We start from the raw sequence: 23,734 nt of genomic DNA on the forward strand, positions 1-23,734 counted from the left end.
AAATAGACATAGTTTTATGACCTTCAAATTTTATTCCTTTTATAGTCTTCAAGGAAATCAGTCTAAGGGCAAGTTAATATTTCTTTCCTTTCTTTCTTTTTTCCTTCTTTTTTTTTAAAAAATATGTCGCTCTCTATCTTTGAAGGATCGGCTCTGTGTGTGTATTTTACAGTTTGGCTGTGAATGTTGAGTTTGAAGGTATATTATGGCAAAAGGAAAGAGAAATCTAAAGTGTTTGTGTAAATGATATGGTATTTGCTTTTAAGAGGGGCCATTTTAGTCATCTGGTGGAATTTCTGGTTATACATCCAAAAGGCTAAAAACCTCCACTGCAGTGATTACTTATAGATCTTCTAATTGGACAGGCATCTAGTTATATCTCTCCTTTTTATATCTAAAATATATTGATGGAAACATTCTGGTATACATGAGCCCCTATATCTAACTTACATTTTTCCATATGAGTCATATTTAAGACAAGAACAAGATGTCTCCGTGTTAAAGATCAGTGTGAGAAATAAATGGCAGTTTACTTTAATTAGAAAAAAAATTGACACCAAGAGCTGGAATAATCCAGTAGTGTTTGAATAAATTAGAGGATTGTACAGGGAGAAATAAAAAGAAACTTAACAAGGATAAACGGGGAAGTTTTGCCCAAGGTTCAACCAAAAAAGCGTGCCTTTGCAGGACAGAAGTCACCAGACGGTACTGAGGTGGACCCGTTTATTCTTCAAAACTTCACACAGGCTCTGACCCAAGTGTCCTTGGCTTTGAGAGTTAAAACCCTGACCTTGACAGTCTGACCTCATGGAGCTGGCTTTGCAGGAGAAGAGAAATAGAACAGACACGTAATCGTGTACTGAAAAGACAGAATTAAGTTCCAGGGGAAAAAACGAAGCCGCAAAGGTGTAAGAGCGGGGCTCAGGTCACTGTTTGTATACATGGGTCTGGCGAAGCGTCTCTGAGGAAATAACCCTTGATCAGACAGGGACAAGCCATCTAGGCAGAGGGCACAGCAAAAGCAAAGCTCCTGAGGCAGGAGCAGAAAGAGAACATGCTTTGCTGGGTTGTGGCTCTTAGCTCGATCAGTGCGAGGGCAGCTTTGTTGTTCAGTGGTTGGGAGTGTGGACTCTGAAACCGGATGGCCCGCATCCCGGGACAGGCAGTCCACGCCGTGTGCTTCATCTTGATGTGCCTCGATGTGCCCGCTGTGAAGTGGGTGCACTGCCATGCCTGGCCTTGTCGATGAAATGAGTGTGTGCACATTGTAGTCTCTGGCGCACAGGCAGTCCTCCATGAACATTAAATGTTTGTAATGATTTAATTAATTAAAGACTAATGAATATGGTTGTTTTTTAAGGCCATTCGTTTGTTCAAGCCACCTTTATTGAGCTTTTATTTACTAATTGTAGGTTCTGGAAATTAAGAGAAGACTTGAACATACTTCTTTCCCTTAAAGAGCTCACAGCCTAGAGAGAGAAACGCGGAGACAGACACTTGCCAACACGGTATAATAAATGCAGTGATACAAATATAGGCAAAATGAGATAGAGTGTATGGCTAGTTAAACGTGAGCGCTAGTGGTAGATCGTTGTGGCTGTATTTCCGTCCCCCACATTTGCATCAGGTGCACTTTTTGGATGCAGTGAACTCTGTGACTGTTATAACAGATAAATAAATAAAGTTTAGAAAGACAAACCCAGAGTACTTACAGGTGATTTAAAGACCAGTATTAGGAATTTTAAAAAATAAATTTGCTCCATAAAATAGTTCATGTTGGGTCAAAGTCTTTAAAATTTTTTCTCTTTGAATTAAGTCTTGGTACTTGGATCCAGACAGTCTTCAATAGCGATTAATAGTTCACTTACCAGTTGCCACGTCCCAATCACCTAGCACAGTCAGGCTGGCATGGAGCCATTGCTGAGCCTGAATGTTCAGAATATAGTGAATTTTTGAAGCGCTGATGATCAGGAACCCATCAATAGTTGTTGCTACGTGTTCGCCGTAGATACTGTAGGAGTAATGGACTAGCCTTTGTTGATACGGTGTTCCAGACAAGACAGAAAATTTGAATTTCTGGTCAGAGTGATTCTCAGTCATTAGCTTGCATCAGAATCATCTGGAGGACTGGCTGAACTGCAGGTTGCTGAACCCTAGTCCTGCTGTTTCTGGCTCAGTACTGGGGGTGGGGCCTTGGAATTTGCGTCTCTGACAAGTTCCCGAGGACCATACTCTGGGAACCACTGCCATAGAACATGCCAGCTGCTGTTTAGATGCCATGGCATTCTTGCCTTCTGCGAGTCTTAAGTGACAGAGGAAGGAGCTTGGTAACCATTATTCACTATTGAAGACAGTCTGGATCCAAGTGCCAAGACTTAACATTTCAAAGAGAAAAAATTCTAAAGACTTTGACCCAATATAAACTATTTTATGGAGCAAATTTATTTTTAAAATTCCTAATGTTGGTCTTTAAGTCACTTGTAAGTACTCTGGGTTTGTCTTTCTAAACTTTATTTACTTTTTCATTTTATGCCTAACATTGCTTTTTGAGCTTTAGTTTCCCTTACCCTGTTCCTTTTAGCATTGAGCTCCTATTGATACTCTTAAGTCCCAGATAAAATATTACAGAATTTTATGTTCCAGTCATCTGTTCAGTTCTCTCTCTCTCTCTCCTCAGCTGGGGGATTAGGCAGACCTTTTCTAGAGAGATTGAGAACTTAGTTATAGTCTGCACTAATGATCTCCAAATGTGTTTGATCAGTCACCCTGTCAATATTAAAACTTTTGAGTGTGCACTTCTACTAAAGATAAAGTAAAGTGTTAGTCATTCAGTCGTGTCTGACTCTTTGAGACCCTATGGACTGTAGCCCGTAAGGATCATCTGTCCATGGAATTCTCCAGGCAAGATTACGGAAATGGGTAGCCATTCTCCAGGGGATCTTCCCAACCCAGGGATCAAACCCAGTCCTCCCACATTGCCTGCAGATTCTTTACCTTCTGAGCATATTAAAGATACTTTAAATCAATTGCATGCCTAACATAGTACCTATAATATAAAAAATTTTAAGTATGAAAATACATACACACATGCATACAATTATCTATTCATACAAAAGTTCTCATATTATCTTAACACATGATACAGAAATGGTAATGTAATCTTAGCACCCTCCCATGACTCTTCTTAGGAATCTAAGTTTATCGACTGTCATCTAAGAACTCAACATGATGCTTAAGCACAAAGTAAGTGTTTCATAAAACATGCTGAGGAACTTCCCTGGTGGTCTGGGGGAGTGATTAAGACAGTGCTTCCACTGCACGTGGTGAAGGTTCCATCTCTAGTTGGGGAACTGAGATCCTACACGCTGCGTGGCTCAGCCAAAAAAAAACCACATACTGAATTAAGGGCAACAAAGAGTTTAATCCAGTGACCATTAATGAAGCATCTTATACTACTGAGAAATAAAAGGAATGTCGTGAAGTAGGAAGTAATTCTTGGAGACCCTCTGATGCTTCAGTTACATGACTCCTCTGATTCTGGAATATGCTTGTGCTGACTTCCACAGCATGTCAGGGGCAGGGATTAAATGAGAAGAATTAGGATTGGAACTTTTATTTATGTTCTTTGGTTTTCTGGGTCTGCTTGTTTCCTCTAACATATGGACAAGGTTCCACACAGACCTGTGACTCACCAGTGCAAACACTTGCACGGACATAATGCGCATGCCTGCCTAATGGTGTTAATATCTTTTGGATTAGTGGTCCCTATGTCTGTATTGACACAGTTGCTCACAGCCCCTCTTTGGAAAGCATTCTGTTTTCTTAACGAGATCCCAGTGTTAATGCTGCCAGTGGGAAACTCTCACTTACAACCCTGGGATAGCGATTGCCCTTATGGGTGTCAGAAACAAAAGCTGGACCTCTGCCTCTTCTTGTCCTTTTCCTTTATTTATCCCTTCACTCGTCACCACACAAACACAGGCATTCAGCCTTTGTCATCACCCGCCCTGTGTTTGTGATTGATCGGAACACGCCAGCCCAGTCTCTGATACTCAGGCTCTCCTCTGCTCCGTTGTCTTGCTATGCCCTTGCTTCTGAAATCAAGATTGTGTGTTTGCCCAGTGCAGCTGAAAAGGGACATGGAGATGATGGCGAAAAAGTATCTGCCAAAGTTAGGACCTGTCAGCATGGCACCAGACCTCAGATTCTTACCATTTGGTAAAGCAGCTCGTGACAAGTCACACCCATAGCCTGCACATAGAATGCCCCCCAGTCCTGAAGGGTGGGATCTAGTCCTCGAAGCATCTGACACACTGCACTGTGCTCTTGTGGCTTTTGTGGGTCATGAAGGATAACTCTGAGGCTCTTCTTTCCTATTGAAAGCTCAAAGAAACTTACTAGTGGGTCACTGTTGACTCAGGAAGTAATTCCAGTTATTACAGACTGCCTCTCCTTGAGGGCTACTTCATGCACTTTGATTTTCCCAAAGTTTAGTCATTTCAGTATGTGCCCTGTTGTGATGTGGTTTGAGAGTTCTGCTTAGCTGACTGTTATTTACATTATGTTCTTTAAATCGAGTCATTTTTATTGTAAATAAAATAAGCCTCATCCTAAGAAACAGTATCTGTGAAACCAGGAGTTGGAGAGAAGAGATATATTTTTGTCTAATACAAATTAAATTTGCTAGTTTTTAGAAATGTGCATTCTTGTTCTTCCTGGCATTGTGTGTGCTATCGTTGAATGCACACATATCATCTGTTGAGATATTTTGGTAGGACTTCTCTGTTATTACGGAGGAGAACCTTGACTGAATATGGTACTATGCCAAGTGGATGGAAACTCCCGCTTTCACGATATATCCTGGTTTCCTACTTACTGAAAATATACATCCTCTCATCCCAGGTTCAGGGATACTGTGATGGCTTGGGATTATTGTCAAACCCATATTCAACAGTTTACTCCAGGGTTCTCCTGATAAATAGAGTACCTGGTAAACACTGTTCACTGGCCAAATCACTCAACAGATCAGAGCTAATGTAACACTGGAAATGACCTTCTCCTGGTGCTAACTTCAGTCTTACCTGTTTCATTATATAAAAAAAACAAAAACAAAAAACAACTTGCATATAATTCTTAACTTTGGACCAGCAAAAGTTTTTTTGAGTTTGTACCTGTTGCTTGGTGAGGTTGCCCAGTGTCCCCCTTTCCAGAACTACCCATCTGCAGTTGGCATTTCAACCAACAGTTAATAGAAAGGACATCTCACGAGTATTTCTGGAAGTGTGATAACTTTTAGGACAGATTCAGAACAGGGAACTCTCTGGATCCTTAGCACTCAAGTTTTGGTCCAGGCCACATAGCTTCACTGTCACGCAGGAGCATGTATTATCTTGGGTCCCCTCCCAGAGTTACTGAATCAAAATCTGCATGTTAAAAAGATCTCCAGGCAGTTTACATCTGTGATAGAATTTGAGAAGCATTGGCTTCCCTAGTGGCTCAGATGGTAAAGCGTCTGCCTACAATCCGGAAGACCTGGGTTCAATCCCTGGGTCGGGAAGATCCCCTGGAGAAGGAAATAGCAACCCACTCCAGTATTCTTGCCAGGAAAATTCCATGGACTGAGGACCCTGGTAGGCTACAGTCCATGGGGTTGCAGAGTCAGACATGACTGAGCAACTTCACTTCACTCTGTGATTAGCCCTGGAAGAAAGGAAGAGTGTGTATCCTTACCTATTAGACGCAGTTTTAAACCTTTCATCCTAGGTGACAAGTCTTTGAGTCATTCTCTTGCCATCTTCAACTTTTGCCATACCTGCATATATGTGTTTTTATTTTTTTTTCTTAAAATCGATGAAGTTAAATGGGTTTTATAAAAAGTTATCACTGAGAAGTCACAACTCTGATATATGTCTTTTTTTTTTTTTACACACAGGCGTGAACCCTTACCAATGAAAGTGAGGGTATTTGTATATCACTAACTCATCCAAGTCACTATGTTAGTAGGCCGTTCCCTGAGGACCATTGCAGAAAAGTGACCCATATTTCTTCAAGATAATTTGTATTTCCAGAAAAAGATAAACCCAGATGTAAACAGTCAATAGCTTGTGTTTCAGATGTGAAGTTAGTTACGGTAGACTTCACTTCTCGAGGCGCAATATTGAGAACAGATAATAACAATAATCTCCATCATTGTTTAAAAGCACAAATCTGGCACTTAATAGACTAATTCACAGTCACTCCAATTGCAAGTTTTCCTCATGAATATCATATCACAAGGGAATGTGAAATCCTCTAATTAAACATGATCTGAAAAGCAGCAGAAAACTGAGATGATGAGCGTTGTGGGGAAGGAGAGTCAGGGACTCACTGCGTGGGAGAGTGAAACAGAGAGAAGCGTGTGTCTCTCCCAGTTTGGAGAGCGTTCCCATCTTTCTGTGCTCTAGAGCTGGCCCTTTGATGGGCTTTAATAAAACACCGTTCTCTTTGATGATAGAACTGATTGCCAGCTTGCTTTCAGAAACCTGATTAATAAACACCTAAGGATGTTATATTTCTGAAACGATCAAAAAAGCAAAACTTAAGGCAGTGTGCTGGAAATGCAATGGCTGAATCTTGTCCCAACTCTTCAGAAGCAGTCCATCTGCTTCTTGAAGTGTTCTCAGTGAAAGTTAAAGGACAAAGGTCATTTTCACAAAGGCATCAGGAAAACAGATACAATGCTAGAGTCACCCTTTTCTCTGTTCCCACATACCATTTTCCCTTTCCTAGACAGATGAAAAAGCTCCCTCCCCACCCCCCACCCCCCCACACACACACACTACAGTATAACACATGAAGAAACTGGACCTGTCCTCTTATTTACTACAAGAGTGTAGGATTTGACTTCTGGTTGATTTTGAGGCATTATTCTCTAGTATGAAAAATGCTCAAAATAATAGACTCCAAGATGGAAAATTGTCCTCAATATGTCAGTAATCATTTCTTTTGCTATTGTGAAATCTACATTACTTTTTTTAAATTGGTCATCCATGATCAAATTCCAAAGCCAGCTCACCCAGTTTGATATCGTTCAAGTTGGCTTCCTGTATATTCACAAATACTTGATATCAGTTCTTGAAAATTAGTGTTAAAGCATCTGAGGTCTGATGATGTTTTCAGGTATCACTTTATCATTCAAAATCAAATTTGGACTCCATATTCAGACTTAAGAAATTTGATGTTACTTCAAATCTCAGTGAGTAGGATAGAGTAGCAAAGTAGGGGGCAGGGAAGTGTGATAAGAACTAAGAAGTGAAGAGAAAGAAAGAAGGTAGGATGGGTTTTGTGTAAGTTGTTAAAGCATGGTGGGAAAGAGGATGGTGGCCGGTGGGGAAAGGGAAGTGCTGAACAGCTTCTAAGTCAAAGGAGGTAGCCAAGGGGAGTGGATGTGCTTTTTGGTGTATGTATTTGCAGGGCGTGGGGAATGCTTTAGAAAAAGGTCGCTTCCTGCTCTCCCTCAGAGGTAAGGACATAGCTATCATTTCTTTAACCAAATCTCATTCAGCAACTGCTCCTTATTCATTTTTTTTCCAATTTATTTTATTGGTTATCAATAACAAGTTATATTTATAAATACATTCATGAATGTGTTTTTCTTCAAGAATTCAGTTTATATATAATTCAAAGCAATGTATTTACAATTAAAATTTCATATAAATATATATATTTACATAAATATCAATATGATGTATATATTTATTATAATATATCCATATATATTTAGAAATTATATATTTCAAATAATTTAATTTACAACCTCATAGAACAATATTTTTTCTGCCCAAATATATTGTCAACAATTTTATATTTACCAAGGTGACGTCATGAACATAAATGAACTTCATCATCTTATGAAGATAAATGTTCCTCTTCTTTTCTACTCTTGAACTCAGAAGAGTAATAGTATAAATGAATTCCACAAAACAGAGTATTTTAGTTGCAAAAATGCTTCGAGAGTGTTTCTGCACACACCTCTTTAATCTGCATGACTAGTGGAAGTTTGATGGAGGCCTTCCCCTGGGAGAAGCAACACAGGTCATCACTTGTGTTTCCCTGTGGTTGTGACATGAGGAGTTGGAAGGCAGGACAGTTAAATGACTTGCAAGGTTCCTTGTTTTTAATGCTTCTGTAATGAGGAACAAAGTCTTTATTCACCTGGTACCCATCCCTCCACGTAGTGCTGGCCCTCAGGAAAAGGTTGTTACACTCCATTCATGTGTTGGGCGGAGAGATCCACAAAGTACATTCTGAAATGATTTTCCAGTACACCAAGGGATCAACAGAATCTGGAGAACAAAAGTTGTCCCTAGGCATTCGTTCCTCAAAATGTTTGCTCAGGTTTTATTTTTATTAAAATTTATCTCCATTCCTCCCCCCAGTCAGACTTCAAAAATTATACTAAAGTGATTTCAAAATTATTTTAAATTATGATTATAAATTCTTTTGAGAATGGAGATAATATATCTGGAAAAAAGAAAATCAGCAAAAGTAAAGCAACAAAAATATATATGTAAAGAAAACAAACTCTAATCTTTACACTCATGTTCATTTGGTTTTTGGCAAAAATGCCAACATAGCTCACTTGGGATAGAATAATCTTTTCATCAAACACTGCTGGAACAACATGCAAAAGAATGAAGTTCTATACCTGCCTCACATAAAATATAAAAATTAACTCAAACTCGATTAAATGTGAGGGCTAAAGCTCTTGGAAGAGAATATAGAATAAGTCTTAATTCCTTTGAATCAGTCAGTGGTTTCTTAAATGTGACACCGCAAGCACAACAGGGAACTAAAGAGGGGAGAAAAAAGATTGGACTTCATCAAAATGTAAGACTTTCGTGCCTCAAAGCATACCATCAATAAACTGAAAAGACAGTCTACAAAATGAGTACCAGTGTTTGTAAATCTTGTCTCTCATAATGGACTTGCATGCGGAAATACATACATGAAAAAACTTGCAGCTCCAAAATAAAGAGAACCCAGTGTTTTCTGATAGGCAAAGGGTCTGAATCGACATTCTCTAAAGAAGATACACAAATGATCAATAAGCACATGAAAAATTGATCAGAGCCCCTAACCTTGTTGTTTTTTTTTTTAATTGTCTTGGAGTGCAGTTCCTTTACAGTGTCGTGGTTCCGCTGCATAGCAAACGAACAGCTGTGTGTTTACATATATCCCCTCTCTTTTGGGTTTCCTTCCCATTTAAGTTACGCAGAGTGTTGAGTAGAGTTCCCTGCGCTGTACAGTAGGTTCTCATTAGTTCTCTATTTTATGTATAGTGTCAGTAGTGTACATATGTCAACCCCAGCCTCTCAGTTCATCCACTTCCCCTTCCCCTTTTGTGTCCATACGTTTGTTTTCTGTGTCTCCTTTGTGAATAGGATCTATACTGTTCTAGATCCTCATATATGAGTTAAGATGTAGGATTTGTTTTTCTCTTTCTCACTTCACTCTCTATGACAGTCTCTAGGTCCATCCACATCTCCTTAAATGGCACAGTTTCATTCCTTTTTATGACAGTAATACTGTATATATCAGCACCATTAATCTTTAAACAAGCATACATCAAAAGTGCAGAAAGGTAACAATATTTATCTTCTGGAATGGCTATGAAGAAGACAGATGGCAAGTATATTGGCAAGGATGTGGAGAAACTGGAACCCACAAACAGTGCTGGTGAGAACACAGCATAGTGCAGCTGCTTTGGAAGATGGGCAGGCAGTTTCTCAAAGTGTTGACCATAGAGTCGCACATGACCCCGCAGTTCTACTCCCGAATATACACCCAAACAGGTATACTCAAACAGATACATGAATGTGAATTGTAATATCACCACTATCACCACAGTAGCCACAATGTGGGACCATCCCAAAGGTTAATCAGCAGATGAGTGGATGAACAAAATGTGTTCTGTACATGCAGGGGAATAGTATTCAGTCATGAAAAAGGAAACGAGGCCCTGACACGCTGCAATGCGGCCTTTCAAAACACGAAGATTCGTGAAAGAAGCCAGATACACAAGACCACTTGCTACGTGGTCCAGGTTATAGGAAATGTTCAGAAGAGGCAGATCTCTAGAAACAGAAAGTTGATTAGTGATTGACAGGGACCAGGGCAGTGACCACTAATGGGTCCAGTGTTTCTCTTTTGTGTGATATAAAATGTTCTAAACTTACATTCTGGTAATACTTTGACAGCTCTGTGAATATTGCATTATATACTTTATATATGCCATTGCATTAGGTACTTTATTTAGTGAGTTATTTTTGGCTGCACCTCAAGTCTTAAGGGATCGTGGTTTCCCAGCCAGGAACTGAACCCACCCCTCACAGTGAAAGTGCCAAATCCTAACCACTGGAACCCATGAAATTCCCTGAATTATGTACTTTAAATAAGTGAGTTACTTGGGATATGGACTGTGTTGTTCAGTTGCTCAGTCGTGTCTGACTCTTTGCAACCCCATGGACTGCAGCACACCAGGGTTCCCTGTCCTTCACCATCTCCCAGAGCTTGCTCAAACTCATGTCCATTGAGTTGGTGATGCCATCCAACCATCTTGTCCTCTGTCATCCCCTTCTCCTGCTGCCTTCTATCTTTCCCAGCATCAGTTTCATTGAGGGATATGAACTATACCTCAATAAAACTTAGAAAAATGTATTCCATTATTTTGAGCCATTAGAAAATGACCAACGGTCTTCTGGAACTTTATGTGTCAAACAACATGCTAATGAAATGAAATACAATTTATAATTTGGGGTTGATGGTGAGGGCAAAGGGGAGAAGTTATAAGCCCTAATGGGCACAGATGCAGACTTTTGTTGCAGATGAATCAGGAATTGAGAAAAATAACAGAAGACAAATTTGGAAATTTGGAAAAGGGGAAAAACAGACAGGGTGAAAGTTAGTACACAGACAGGAAAGTTAGCATGCAGGAAAATTGACATTGAGGTACAGCGAGGTGTCTGTGCTTTTCTTTTCTCTTTTTTAGATTATTTTCCATTGTAGTTTATTACAAGATACTGAGATATTCCCTGTGCTATACAGTAGGTCCTTGTCGATTATTTTATAGATAGCCTGTAAAATCCCATGGACGGAGGAGCCTGGTGGGCTGCAGTCCATGGGGTCACTAAGAGTCGGACACGACAGAGCGACTTCACTTTCACTTTTCACTTTCATGCATTGAAGAAGGAAATGGCAACCCACTCCAGTGTTCTTGCCTGGAGAATCCCAGGGACGGGGGAGCCTGGTGGGCTGCCGTCTATGGGATCGCACAGAGTCGGACACGACTGAAGCGACTTAGCAGCAGCAGTGCGGATATGTGAATCCCAAACTCGTAATTTGTCGTTCTCCCTCCTTTTCCCCCTTTAGTGACCATAAGTTCTTTTTCTGTGTCTGTGAGTCTGTTTCTGTTTTGTAAACAGATTCATTTGTGTCATTGTTTAGATTCCACGTGTAAGTGATACGTCTTTGTCTTCCTCTGTCTGACGTCCTTCAGGTGCTGTGCTCATCTTTGAGTCCTTCCCTGTTGTTGCGCATGACGTCGTTTCAGGCTTTTACGGCTGAGTAGTGCCCATTGCTGCATGTAGCGCATCCTCTTTATCCTTTCATCTGTCAGTGGGTGTGTAGCTTTCTGCAGTGTCTTCGCTCTTGTATTAATAAATAGTGCTGCTATGAACATTGGGGTACATGTATCTTTTTGCATTAGAGTTTCCCTTGGATATATGCCCAGGAGTGTGATTGCTGGAACGTATCTTAACTCTATTTTCAATTTTGTAAGGAGCCGCCATACTGTTCTCATAGTGGCTGTACCTGTTTACAATTACACCAACATTGTAGGAGGGTTCCTTTTTCTCTGAGGTGTCTGTGTTTTTCCTCTCCTTCAAAGATTCTTCTCTTGGTTACCACAGGGAAAATTAGCTTACAGAACTTAGAGCATAAAGACCACTAAAGTGTACAGATTGAAGTAAGAAATTGTTCTTAGTTTTAGCAGTGATTCTAGTTCAGATTTTGGTTGAGTGGAGAACTTGAGAAAGTAATAGTGAATCATCATACCATACCAGTGGAAAACCATACCAATATTTAAAATCTTATCAAAGGCCAAAGACAGTGTTGAAACTAAGGCTCTGGCGGGTATACTTTGACATAGTAAGAACAAATACCTAAACAAGTTTTAAATAAATGTCAGTGACGCCATTACATCATACTGACTAATATAGAGCATATTTAATATTATGTAGTATTAGAAATTGTTACATATTTTTGTGTAATTATACTTTTTGTGGCAAGTTGATTCTTTCTAACCTGAAATGTTGTCACTATTATTGTGTTAATACATATATCTAGTTTTTACATACCGAGGATTATCAGAAGAAATTTAAATCACCTCTTTTTTTTTTTTTTGACTGTGTACTATTTGTATTTTATACATTTGAAATAAAGCTAAATAACAGAAAGTGCCAGAATGCTGTTTTTTCAAGTCAGTTAGCATCATTCTGGTCCCAACCTTCAAGAATTTTTTTAAAGGGCAAATATTTATTGCATATATGTCCACATGGAAATTAAATAGAATAGCATAATTATTGTCTGTTCATGCACCAGTCCATCTAACATTAACTGAACTCATGTCATGTGCAAGGTACTGAGTAGGTAGAGATGAATTAGGTGCAATCCCTGCCCCTAAAAATTTTCAACCTGGGAGTTCATAATAAGACATTGTCTGTTAAACAAGTGACCTTACACTTTTGAAGGTTAATTTGGGGGGAAGCATGTTTAGATCCCTTTAAAATAAATATATCTATTTATTCATCCATTATTCAACACTTTATTCAGCATTTATTCAAAACTGATCTTGGCAGCCTTTCAGAACTTATATACTTCTCACATCAGTGAGCTTCCCTTTGAACAGTTGATTTAAATGACTAAGTCACAGGCTTTATCTAACCATGTTGAGGTGGTCATTTTCCCACCAAGTTTCATCATAAAAATGAAATTCTGAGTTAATTCAAGTTTAAAAATTCCCATGCTCATTTATTAAACTTAATTTACTCTTCTGAAAATATGAGTGTTGGATTAGATTACCACAAGATCACCTCTGGTCCTGCAAATTCATAAATGTGTGTGTGTGTTTGCTCAGTTGTATCCGACTCCTTGCGACCCAGCCCGCCAGGCTCCTCTGTCCATGGGATTTTCCAGGCAAGAATACTGGCGTGGCCATACTCTTTTCTTTTTTTCTTTTTTTTCAATTTTCCTGTCCTGTCTCTTTTGGCATGTCCCAAAAGGCAGTAAGAATAGAAACTTTTTCCACTTTTCCGGTGAAACAGAAAAGCTCCCATTCAGGGGTACACCTGCTGAGGTCTGAGGGTGCTTCATCCAGAATGACTAAAAGGCCAAAGCAGGACCTAGTCACACAGGCAGCAAAGGTACCACATTGGCTTACACCAGCATCATTCTGGAGAGTGAGTCCCACATAGACAGCACTTGACTTTTTCATGCATGTATATGTTTCTGTGTGGGTTTGTGAGGGTCTGTGTATGTGTTTATACATATATTGAACATTTGCCAGAAAAACATACCTGTCATGCACAAAATTTAAAACTTCAAAAGATACAAAAAATGATACAGTGAAAATTTCATTTCTCCACTCTTTTGTTACTCCCCTCCTGCCCCAGAGGGACAAGTATTACAACATCTTATGTGTCTTTCCAGAGAGGCTATTCCCGGCACCACTGCCAGTCTGTTCTTTTCCCTTGCAAAGCCAGTCGCCTTATTTCAGCCAGTTGTGTATGGACTGAGAGAGTGGCACTGAGAACCGTGCACTGCCATGTGTGAAGTAGATAGCTAGTGGGAGGCTGCTGTGTAGCGCAGGGAGCTCAGCTCGGTGCCCTGTGGTGATCAAGAGGAGTGGGAGTAGGGGCAGGGAGGCTTAACCAGGGAGGGGATGTACGTGTACATATAGCTGAGTCACACTGTTGGACGGCAGAGACTGATACAATATTGTGAAGCAGGTGTGTTCCGATTATATAAAGTATTCACCTAGGGAAAGCAAGGGACAGTGGGAGGCAGAGCCTGTTTCCTTGTCTGTAAACTCTAGTAATGCTTGAGAAAGAGAGCACAGCATGGCGATGCGCCAGGGCACCTGCAGGGTAGACCGGGGGGGGGGGGGGGGGGGGGGTTGTGCTAGGTGTGGGATGAAGTCAGGGCAAAGTTGAGGAGCCAACACGGTATGAAGTGAACTTTTAAAAATAAGATCATGTAATGGTTTTGTGATAAAAACAGTTTTAAGGTAGAGCACGTTTTCAAGAGGTCTGCTGTGTATGTAAATATGCATGCGCGCCAGGAGTTGGCATTTCTCTCAGCCTTCAGATGTGAATGGTTACCCTTGTGAAGCTTCGTGAGTTGTCATCTATCCTTCCTTTGAAATAAGGATATTCAGTTGAACCAAGTATACGTTCTTAGAGGAGAGTGGTTTTTTAATTCAGGTTACAGGGGATGTTTTGGGGGGTAGGGAGTGGCAGGGTAAAGTTACTAATTTATGTGCATTTTATTTCTAGTTGTAAATTCCTCTAGTGAAGACATGTTACTTTCTTTCACACTATAGCTGAGAACCTTCTTGGCCTAACCCACAAAGCACTGATGAATAACCATTGGCAATTTGTAACCAGTGAGGTTAATTTTATATCTAAATTAGTTGAGTTTCTTCATTTCTAATCTAAAGAATCACACAAAGTAGGTACAATGACTAAGAATGCACTCAGCATGGAGCATTTCGCAAGAGCTACTTTAAAAAGTATCTGTGGTCATTGTTAAAACTTAGGACTGATTTCAAAGAGTGGTTCCATTTCTCTGAATGTATCTTCTGGTGAAAATCAGCTCTGTACTGGGATGTTTGGCCCGGTAAATTTTATTTCTAACATTATTCATAAATATTAGAAACATGAAGGGAACCTCTGTGTCCAAAATGGAGGAATGTTAGATTGATTTTGGCAGGTAATTTGACCTGAGGTGGTATATGACAAGCTGTTATGTGTCAATATATAAGGCTCTTAAGGATTAATTAGTTGATAACAAGACACATTATTTACAAAATTATCCTAAATTTGAAAGAATAATACAAACCTCCATGCCTTAATTTATCAAAAATGTATTTGTGTGTATTCAGGGTTTGTTTTTTTTTTTCTTTTCAAGGTTTGTACAACAAATATACACTAATTCTTTTAGGATTATGAAAATACTTTAATCTTCACAAAATTGGTAAAGAAAAGAGTTATTGTGGTTGGGCTTCTTTTTTTCCTTTGTAAGATATTGGTTTAGAACAGTTTTCTTTTTAAATGATTTCCTTCCCTCAGATATTCTGAGGATCTTGTTACTTTGAAGGATTCTTGGAGTTTAAATATTGCCAGTAATTTTTTAAATTCTGTTTTGTACCATCCTTTATTTATTTTTTAAATTCAGAAGATGGACATGGATAGGTAGTCATTCTTTGCTTCATTCCAATGGAATTTCACCCCTTTACCTGCTCAGAGAATATCATTTTATTGCTGGGCTTTAGAAATCTCACTGTAACTACCTTAGCTCTCTTGTGTTACTCTCTTTCTTACATGAGGGCGCCTTTCAGTGCTTTTCCTAACTTAGTCTTTTGCTTTTTTTGTTGTTGTTTGTTGTTTTTTCTCAGAATTGTTTTCTATTGTCAGGCAAAATAGTTTCTTATTGTTTTAAAATGATATTAGGTTTCCAAGTGAATTATTTAAGAGCCACAAAGAGACCTGTGGATCTTTGTTAAGGTGTGTGCTTAGTATTGATGACCTTAGTTTAAATGTTCATAATATGCTGGCTGTGGATTAATTACGTTGTAAGTCAGGGACAAGTGGCATGTGTGTATGTCTGTTCTATGAATGTGAGTCGATAAAATACGTGAATACACATCCTGGCAGTTATATAAAATACAAGCCCCTCATGCGTGTGGGTCATGTGTTTGTGTGTGTGTGTGCGTGTGTGTGCGTGTGATTATAATTCAGTGTGCCTGAAGTCCAGAGTCTGGCAGAGGCAGTGGAGTAAGTTGCAAAATAGCCCTTTCCTTGAAAAGAATGTTCTTTAGTACAAAACGGAACTCTTAATGTTAGTTTTACATTTCTATTTGATGGAGTCTAAGGTTATGGAACGACTGTAAAAATAATTTGTCTGAAACACGTCTGGATGCAGAAATCTAACGGAGAAAATATTTGAGAATATGGTTCATCAGCAAGTACAACAGATTCACTTTTCTGAGCACCACGTGGCATGGATCAAAGCATCCCATGACCTGCATCCGTGTGGCCAAATCATTAGCTATTGATTGGAGCTCCAGTGGAGGAGTAAGCCCTTTGTGTTCATGCCAAGTTTTCCCCCAGTCTTGGTGTCAGTCACTGTAGGGATAGAATCTTCCTGCTCCAGTTAGCGTTGTTGTTGTTGTTGTTATTAAGTTAATCATCTACTTGGATACATTTGTCTTTCTCAGTTATTTCATTCTACATTCTAAATTATTTTATTGCACTCTGGTTGGTAAAATTAACTTGTGAAAAGACTGTACAGTTTGGGGGATGCTCTTTGTGGTAGAAGGGAGAGAAAAATTTTATAATGTTCTGGGGAGAATCTCAAAATCAAGTACAGATTATAATTTCCACTATGTAGACTAAATGGTAAGTTCTAGCTTTTTAAAAAATTTATGTATTTTTAAATTGAAGGATAATAGCTTTGTAGAATTTTGTTGTTTTCTGTCAAACATCAACAAGAGTCAGCCATACGTATAAAGTTCTGGCCTTTTAACAAATCCTTTGCAGTCTGAGTAGACAGGTCTGCCTCTTAACAAAAGCCTGTCGAGCACTTTCCTAATGTGATGCTAACATTCCTAATATTGGGCTGTTCACATTTTGAAATTTAGCTCTTGCTTTGTAAGTTAAGTGTGCTGCAAAAGTAATTCATAAATTCCATGGGAAGAGGAAAGCACGAGTTGGTTTGTGTTCGCATTTTGGCGACATGGGCCGGCTCCTCTTGCCTCTTATGTCTGGTGGGATGGTTCTGGGCAGCCAATTCATTCTCTTGTCCTCTGTGCATTTTCTTTCAGTTTGTCCCATGAGGAACATCCACATAGCCATCCTCTCTATGGACACGGTGTGTGCAAGTGGCCTGGCTGTGAAGCAGTGTGTGAAGATTTCCAGTCATTTCTAAAGTAAGAATGATTTGATAACACTTTCTTCTTAGACGTAGCCGTCACCTCCCACTGTTCGTGCTTTTCCTCATGAGATGCCTTTTTGATGCAGGGTTTCACACCACCGTTTTGAAGATAGACTCACAATCACCATGTCTAGCATAGTCATAGGAGTAGTTTTGCGGATCTATTGAGTGTTTCCTTGTTAAGTGGAAGAGACTGCTATCCAAGGGCAGTTTGATCCTATTCGTGAGATCCTTTACTTATTTTCTCAGAATGACAGTGATTAAGTAAAAATTGTTCCAGTGTTAAACGTGTAGTAATTCGGTCTTTGCTTTTACTCACATCCCTCCATCTTTAATTAATAACACAAGCACTAGCTCTAGTTTTATAAAATCGGTGTCAGTTACTGGCCAGTTACAACGTGATGATTGGGCCTCTTTGTTTCTTCACAAATGACTTTACAAACGTCCAGGAAAAGCTACCAATTCGATTCTTACCTTTCTATATCACTGTTGGCCTTTGTTCGGATTCTTGTTGTATAGGGAAAAGGATTCAGTTTAATTCCTGCAGTTAAAGTATGACTGAAACTTGGGCTATCCCATTTGAATCTATATGCTGATTAAGCATCCCTTGAGTAAATGGTGTGTTAACCCTCTGGAAGCTGAAATGAGATGCTTCTGCACTACGTCGTAAGATTTCCTTCATATACAGTGCCTTGTCCTTTAAAAATATAGAGATGAAACTGCCCTGCATTATTGACATCACATAAATATATTCATAGTATCATTGAATCATTGATGTATGGACTAAGTATAATACTGTATTATATTCACTATATTTATATATCATGCAACAAGCAAACATATGCATGTATGAAACTCCTGTATATACAGGTGCATGATGGTTTGCAAACTGGGTGTTGGGGGGCCAGTGGGGAGTCTTTGCCTCTGACTTTTCTGTCTCATTCAAGCCCCATAATAGAGGTGGGCTGATTTACATGCAGGTCTCTGGTTTCGCAAGATCTTTATATCATTAGAACAATCTCAGTATCTGTCTTTATGGACCTGGGTTCAAATATGTTAATAAAGCCACCATTAGAGATACAGTGTTACCTGCAAGCACTTCTGGTGAATATCATGTTTTTAATGAATGAATGGAAGCCTGTGAATCTGTTTTGGTGATTTTCCACTTTAATATTTTACTTCAAGAGCGTTACATGGTCATTAAAAACTTAAGTACTTAAAATTTTTTAGAAAAGAGATAGTTAAAGTTGATTCTAAATATTAATACTCAAGAGCAGTGATACTTTATTTTAAATTAAGCAACAGCTCTTTACAATTATGATAATTCAAGTTAGTGCTACTGGGCCTTGTTCCCTCCTAAATCCGTTATTGTAGAATCTTTGTTTTCTTATTTCCTAATCACTTGCCTAATTGTATTTTGATAATGAGAAAAAGATCTCGGCAGAAACATTTCAATTCTAGTTTCACTTTCCGTACCAGTGCTAACTTTGATAAATACCTTGGTTTAATTTCACTCCTCTATAGAATGGCCAGTGAACATCTATAAATATGATTTATTTTATAAAGTTTCTAGAACTATAGAGTTACTATCAACATTCTTATTGACTTGTGTCATTAGGAAAAAGGGCATTTTTCCAATTGACCACTTAAAATTTTTTGTTAATAGGCAAAGTATTTCCCACTCAGATCTTAGGTCCATTTATTATGTGAGCTGATGTTAGGTATATATGTATATGTAGTGGGGGGGGTGTGCAAATATACCTCCATGAAAAGATGGCATACTTTCAAACCACATCCATTTCTAAAGAAATGGATCTGAAGGTCATCAGGATAGAGCCTAGACTTGATTCCTATAAAAAAGCCCATTTTTCTTGTAAGGCTCTGAGGAGTCTGGCCCTTGTATAGGAAGCCACCATTTAGTTTTCACTGTGATTCATGTCCCTCTGTTATTTTGTGTGGTTTTGCACACGACCTGGCATGTTTGCTCAGAGACATTGAAGTGCTCGCTCTAGTCCTGCAGCTGTTGCTTCTTTAGTTCCTAGTACTTGCTTATTGATGTATGTTTGTCGGAATATTTATGTTTGCAAGTTAAAGAAAACCAACTTAAATTGGCTTAAACCAAAGAAAAGGAGGGTGGTGTTGGGGGTTGATAATTGGTCTGATAATACAGCTGGCTGCAAGCATGACTGGACCCTGATGCTTCAACAGGGTTATTGGAGTATGGGTTCATTGCTCCTTAGCTCTGTTTTCTTCTCTGTTGACTTCCTACTCAGGCTCTTTCCAAGTAAAAGTAAAGAAGACAGATTCACCCGCCATAAGTTGATTGATCCCAGAGTGCATCTCCTTTTTCAGTAGTTGCAGAAAAGTGTTCTTTGCGGACTGTCATTGGCTCAGATTGAGTAGGTGTCCTAGCCCTGAACCAGTCATGAGGCAGCCAGGCCTGAGTCACATGCCGACCTGCAGAGTGCAATAAATCGTTCATCCCCCAGGGGCCACACGGGGGCTGGGGATGAGAGACTTGGTTCCCAAAAGTAAAAAATGACTCTTGTAAAGCAGCAAATGGAGGGTAAATGCTGAATAATAAAACTGCCTCTAGTTCTTAGAGCTCTCATGGTGCTTTCCCAAGTTTACCCATTGGTTGACAGTCTATGACAAATTCAGGATTTTGATGTTCTTCCTCAGTGGTATCTTAGCTCTTGGAAATTCACAGTAGTCTTCCAGTGTAAGGCCTAGAGTAGTGAAAAGTAAGTAACTCTTGTGAGTTCATGTCCTTCATGTGTTGGTTCAGTCTGAAGGGTGGTCATGTTGGCTGTAGTGAAACCAGCTTTGCCATATGGCCTCTTGGAATGACATCACAGCAGTGTCATTAGTATCAGGAAGTGATGTTTGAAGCATTTCTTCTCAAACTGCCAGATTTTGTAGACTCTGAAAGTACCTTTTTCTTGGGCCCATGAGCAGGACCTTGTCCCATGATCCCACTTTAGAAGTATTCTCTTACGGTTTTAGAAAATTGATATTAGAGGTCTTAGATTTTCAAGACACCCTTACTTAACACAGTGTCGATTGCTCTGCACTCCCTTCTTTTTAATCGCCATGCTGCAAGGCATGTGGGATCTTAGTTCCTCAGTCAGGGATCAAACCCACATTCCCTGCCTTGGGAGTGCAGAGTCTTAACCACTGGACTGCCAGGAAATTCCCTGCTCAGTCTTTGATTTAGAGGTTGCTTCATAGATTTTTTTTTATCACCTATCTTCTAAATTAGAATTTTACACTCCCCTGGTATAGCTCTGACCTGTTCAACAGTCATAATCTGAAGTGCTTTACATACATAACTCAGTTAATACAGCCACCTTATAGTGATACTATAGCAGTATTACTCTCAAGCTACAGATAAGGATACTAAGGAACAGCAAGGTTAAATAATTTTCCCAAGGTCACACAGCTAATAATAGGTGGAGTCAAGATCTAAACCCAGACAGTGAGACTTCATAGGACTTGCTGTTAACTGTTGTATAATAGCGCCTGGTTAGAAGCAGTTCATTTTATTAACAGTATGCTTACTGTGTACGGCAATAGGCATAAAGAAAGCTTTGAAGAAAGGCAGAATGGGTCGTGAAGCCAGTTGCTAGGAGTGTGTTCTTTGAGCTCAGTATAAGCACGTGTGATTTGGGATGAGAATAATAACTGCCTCTTAGGGTTGGGAGAATGAAAAGGTACATCACGTCAGGTGTCTGGTCCGTAGCAGGCACTGTCGAAAAATATTAGTACTTCTTTTCCCATCTACTTAAGTGTATTTTTAAAAAGAGAAATAATTGAAGCTATAAAAACATTGGGCTTCCCTTGTGACTCAGCTGGTAAAGAATCCACCTGCAATGAGGGAGACCTGGGTTTGTGAAGAGCCCCTGGAGAAGGGAAAGGCTACCCACTCCAGTATTCTGGCCTGGAGAATTCCATGGACTGTATAGTCCATGGGGTCGCAGTCAGACACAACTGAGCGACTTTTAGTTTCACTTTCTTACAAGCATTTCTGACCTTGTACCTAGGGAAGAGGTTGTGACTATGCAGAGCTTTAATATGTCAGAAGAGACTGTTCTTTAACATAATCCTTAACCATAAATTTCAGTAGAGTGTCCTACACAGTCAAAGGTGATTGTCAGACAGGGCCAGCAAACTTTTCCTGTAAAGGAGCCAGATAGTCGATATGATGGACTTTCGCAGGCCACCCAGTCTCCAAGACAAGCACTCAGCTTGTGGGCACAGAAGCAGCCATAGGATCTGTGTGAGGAGTGGGTGTGGCTGCGTTCTTTGCACCAGTTTGCTGACCTCTGACCTAGGGTACTCTTCTCTGGTGTCCTTACGTTTTCAGCTGAGCCACATCCTTGAATTCCCTGGGCATCGCTCTCCTGGCTTGTTTCAGGTCTCAGAATGAGACCTTTTTTTTTTTTCCCCTCTTCCTGAGGGAAAAATATCATAACTGTTGGTAAATCAGAACCAGAGATTTGACACTCTTCTGTGATCATTCTGCAGCGTTTGTTCCCAAGGTGAGGTATACCACAGGGCCCTTGATTTCAAAGATAAACACTGTACAAATAACCGTCCTGTTGGCTTTCCCTGCCAGCCAACAGAGGGATGCTTTATCAGAATCGGCAGATACCCAGTCTATTGTGTGCATTTATTTCCCTGTTTCTTCTCAAAACAAGTTGCAGTTTGAGTGTTTTGTTTTGTTTTTTTAATCTGTCAACCGTGAGTTATCATGTGACGGTTGTGTTTGTTGGAGGAAGCCGATACCAGCAGGTACCCATGCTCAACTTCACTGTAGCCCGCCAGCCCTGCATTGCTTGGAATCCTCCGATAACAGAAAAACAAAAACAAGCCCAGTACCATCCAGACAGGTGAAAGTTCCAAGTGGGCTCCTGTCTGCACCCCTCGTGGATCAAGTTTTTTGTTTTTTCTTTTTTAACCAGGTTGAAGTCAGAGTCCTCACTGATAAAAACAGGAATCTATAATTCTTTCTCTTTGCTCTTTGAAAAAGGGTGCATACTATTCTTCAGCAAGGTGGGGAGTGGATGTGAAGGTTAAATCATGACCACATTTTCCTGTTTCTGACTTGGAGGGTAAAATCAGACACAGATCCATAGTTCCACAAATACCAGGCCCTCATGTGTGTTTGGGAAAAAGTATTATTTGGGCCCTTGCTTACTAGCCATTTGAAAGAAATTTTGTTTTCATTTTTATCTTTTGGTTATTGCTCATGAAGAAAAGCACCATGCCAGACAATCAAAACCCAAATTCCTTTACACGTTAGTCAGATGTACATTACTTCTTAAAGCCAAAATAAATTTTATATGTCCTCTTGGAGAAGACAGGGAGGGAAATGTCTCAAGAAAATGCCCAGCAGTGGAACTTTGACCCTTTCAAAAAGGTTGAGGGCTGGAGACAGCAGAGGACATTTCATCACTAATTCACTTTTTAACGAAAAAAAAAAAAAAAAAATTTTTTTTTTTCCTGTGAATTTCACTTCTGAAAACTGTGAAGAGTTTTATGTGCAAGAAACTCCTAAGTGCTGGTCTGTGATGTTTTCACAAGTGTTTTTATCATGGTAACATCTTGTTTACTTTAGTTCCCGGCCTAAAACTACTTGGAACATGTTAAGAAAACATTTCAAGAAAGCCTCGACAAAGAGGCTTTTGTTTCCGCAGCCACTGCGAGGCTGCAAGGATCACAAAGGTGTTAACTTTCAGCCCCTTAAGCGCTTCCACATGAAATTCCAGCACCGATGTTTGTGGTTTTGGAAAAACAAAGTGTATGTTAAAGAAACCAGGTATATGCTAATACATGTCGAAGGAGGCCGGATATCATAAATTGTTCGAAACTTATTCGTGGCTCTGGGTTTGCACGCCTGAACGTTCTGCAGTGAAATTACCTCTGGTGAGTACAGGAGAGCACGTGGAGGGGGACTAGCCTTCTAGAAGGTGGGCATATGCAAATAACCATTCTCGCCTCTGCATTTCAATCTCCAGAACCGGGGGTGGGGGGAGGAAAATTTCCCCCATCAGTTCCCAGATGACAAGTCCTGGAGTTTTGCACGACGAGCTTAATATGTTTATGGGTTGACTCTCCCACTTACGCCTTTTTGAGTTGGTTTGAGAAAAAGAAATATCAGGTGGTACCAAGAAACATTTCTTTCTCCCTTAAAGTCTCTCCTTTCACCTTTCGACATTGTTCAGGAGTTCAAGACCTTTCCAAGCACTCAGAGGTCAGAATGGCCTAAATGCCGCAGCGCCCTCTAGTGATCGATAGAATGTTCCATAGAAAAGTTGAGACAAGTTTGCCAAAGACAACATGCCTAGTGCCACCTCTTTGCTCAGAATAAAAGCAAGTAACATCGGAATGCATTTTTTTTTTCCTGTCAGCAAACAGATTTTAGTCAGAAATGCAAATGAAATTTAATTTTTCCTCATAGGCTTTGAAAGCATTTGAGAAT

At 39.7% G+C, this 23,734-nt stretch overlaps 1 protein-coding gene across 7 annotated transcripts in view; it reads left to right on the top strand.

Moving 5' to 3' along the window:
* FOXP1 (forkhead box P1) overlaps positions 1-23,734 on the top strand; it is a 236,469-nt gene that overhangs the window by 166,406 nt on the left and 46,329 nt on the right. For all 7 annotated transcript variants that reach the window (XM_068983065.1, XM_068983063.1, XM_068983069.1 and 4 more), the window contains one exon: positions 17,141-17,245. In XM_068983065.1, the coding sequence (XP_068839166.1) occupies positions 17,141-17,245 (105 nt within the window). The remainder of the gene's footprint in view (positions 1-17,140; positions 17,246-23,734) is intronic.

This window comes from Capricornis sumatraensis, chromosome 10 (genome assembly GCF_032405125.1).
Source record: "Capricornis sumatraensis isolate serow.1 chromosome 10, serow.2, whole genome shotgun sequence".
In the NCBI taxonomy this organism is placed as follows: domain Eukaryota; kingdom Metazoa; phylum Chordata; class Mammalia; order Artiodactyla; family Bovidae; genus Capricornis; species Capricornis sumatraensis.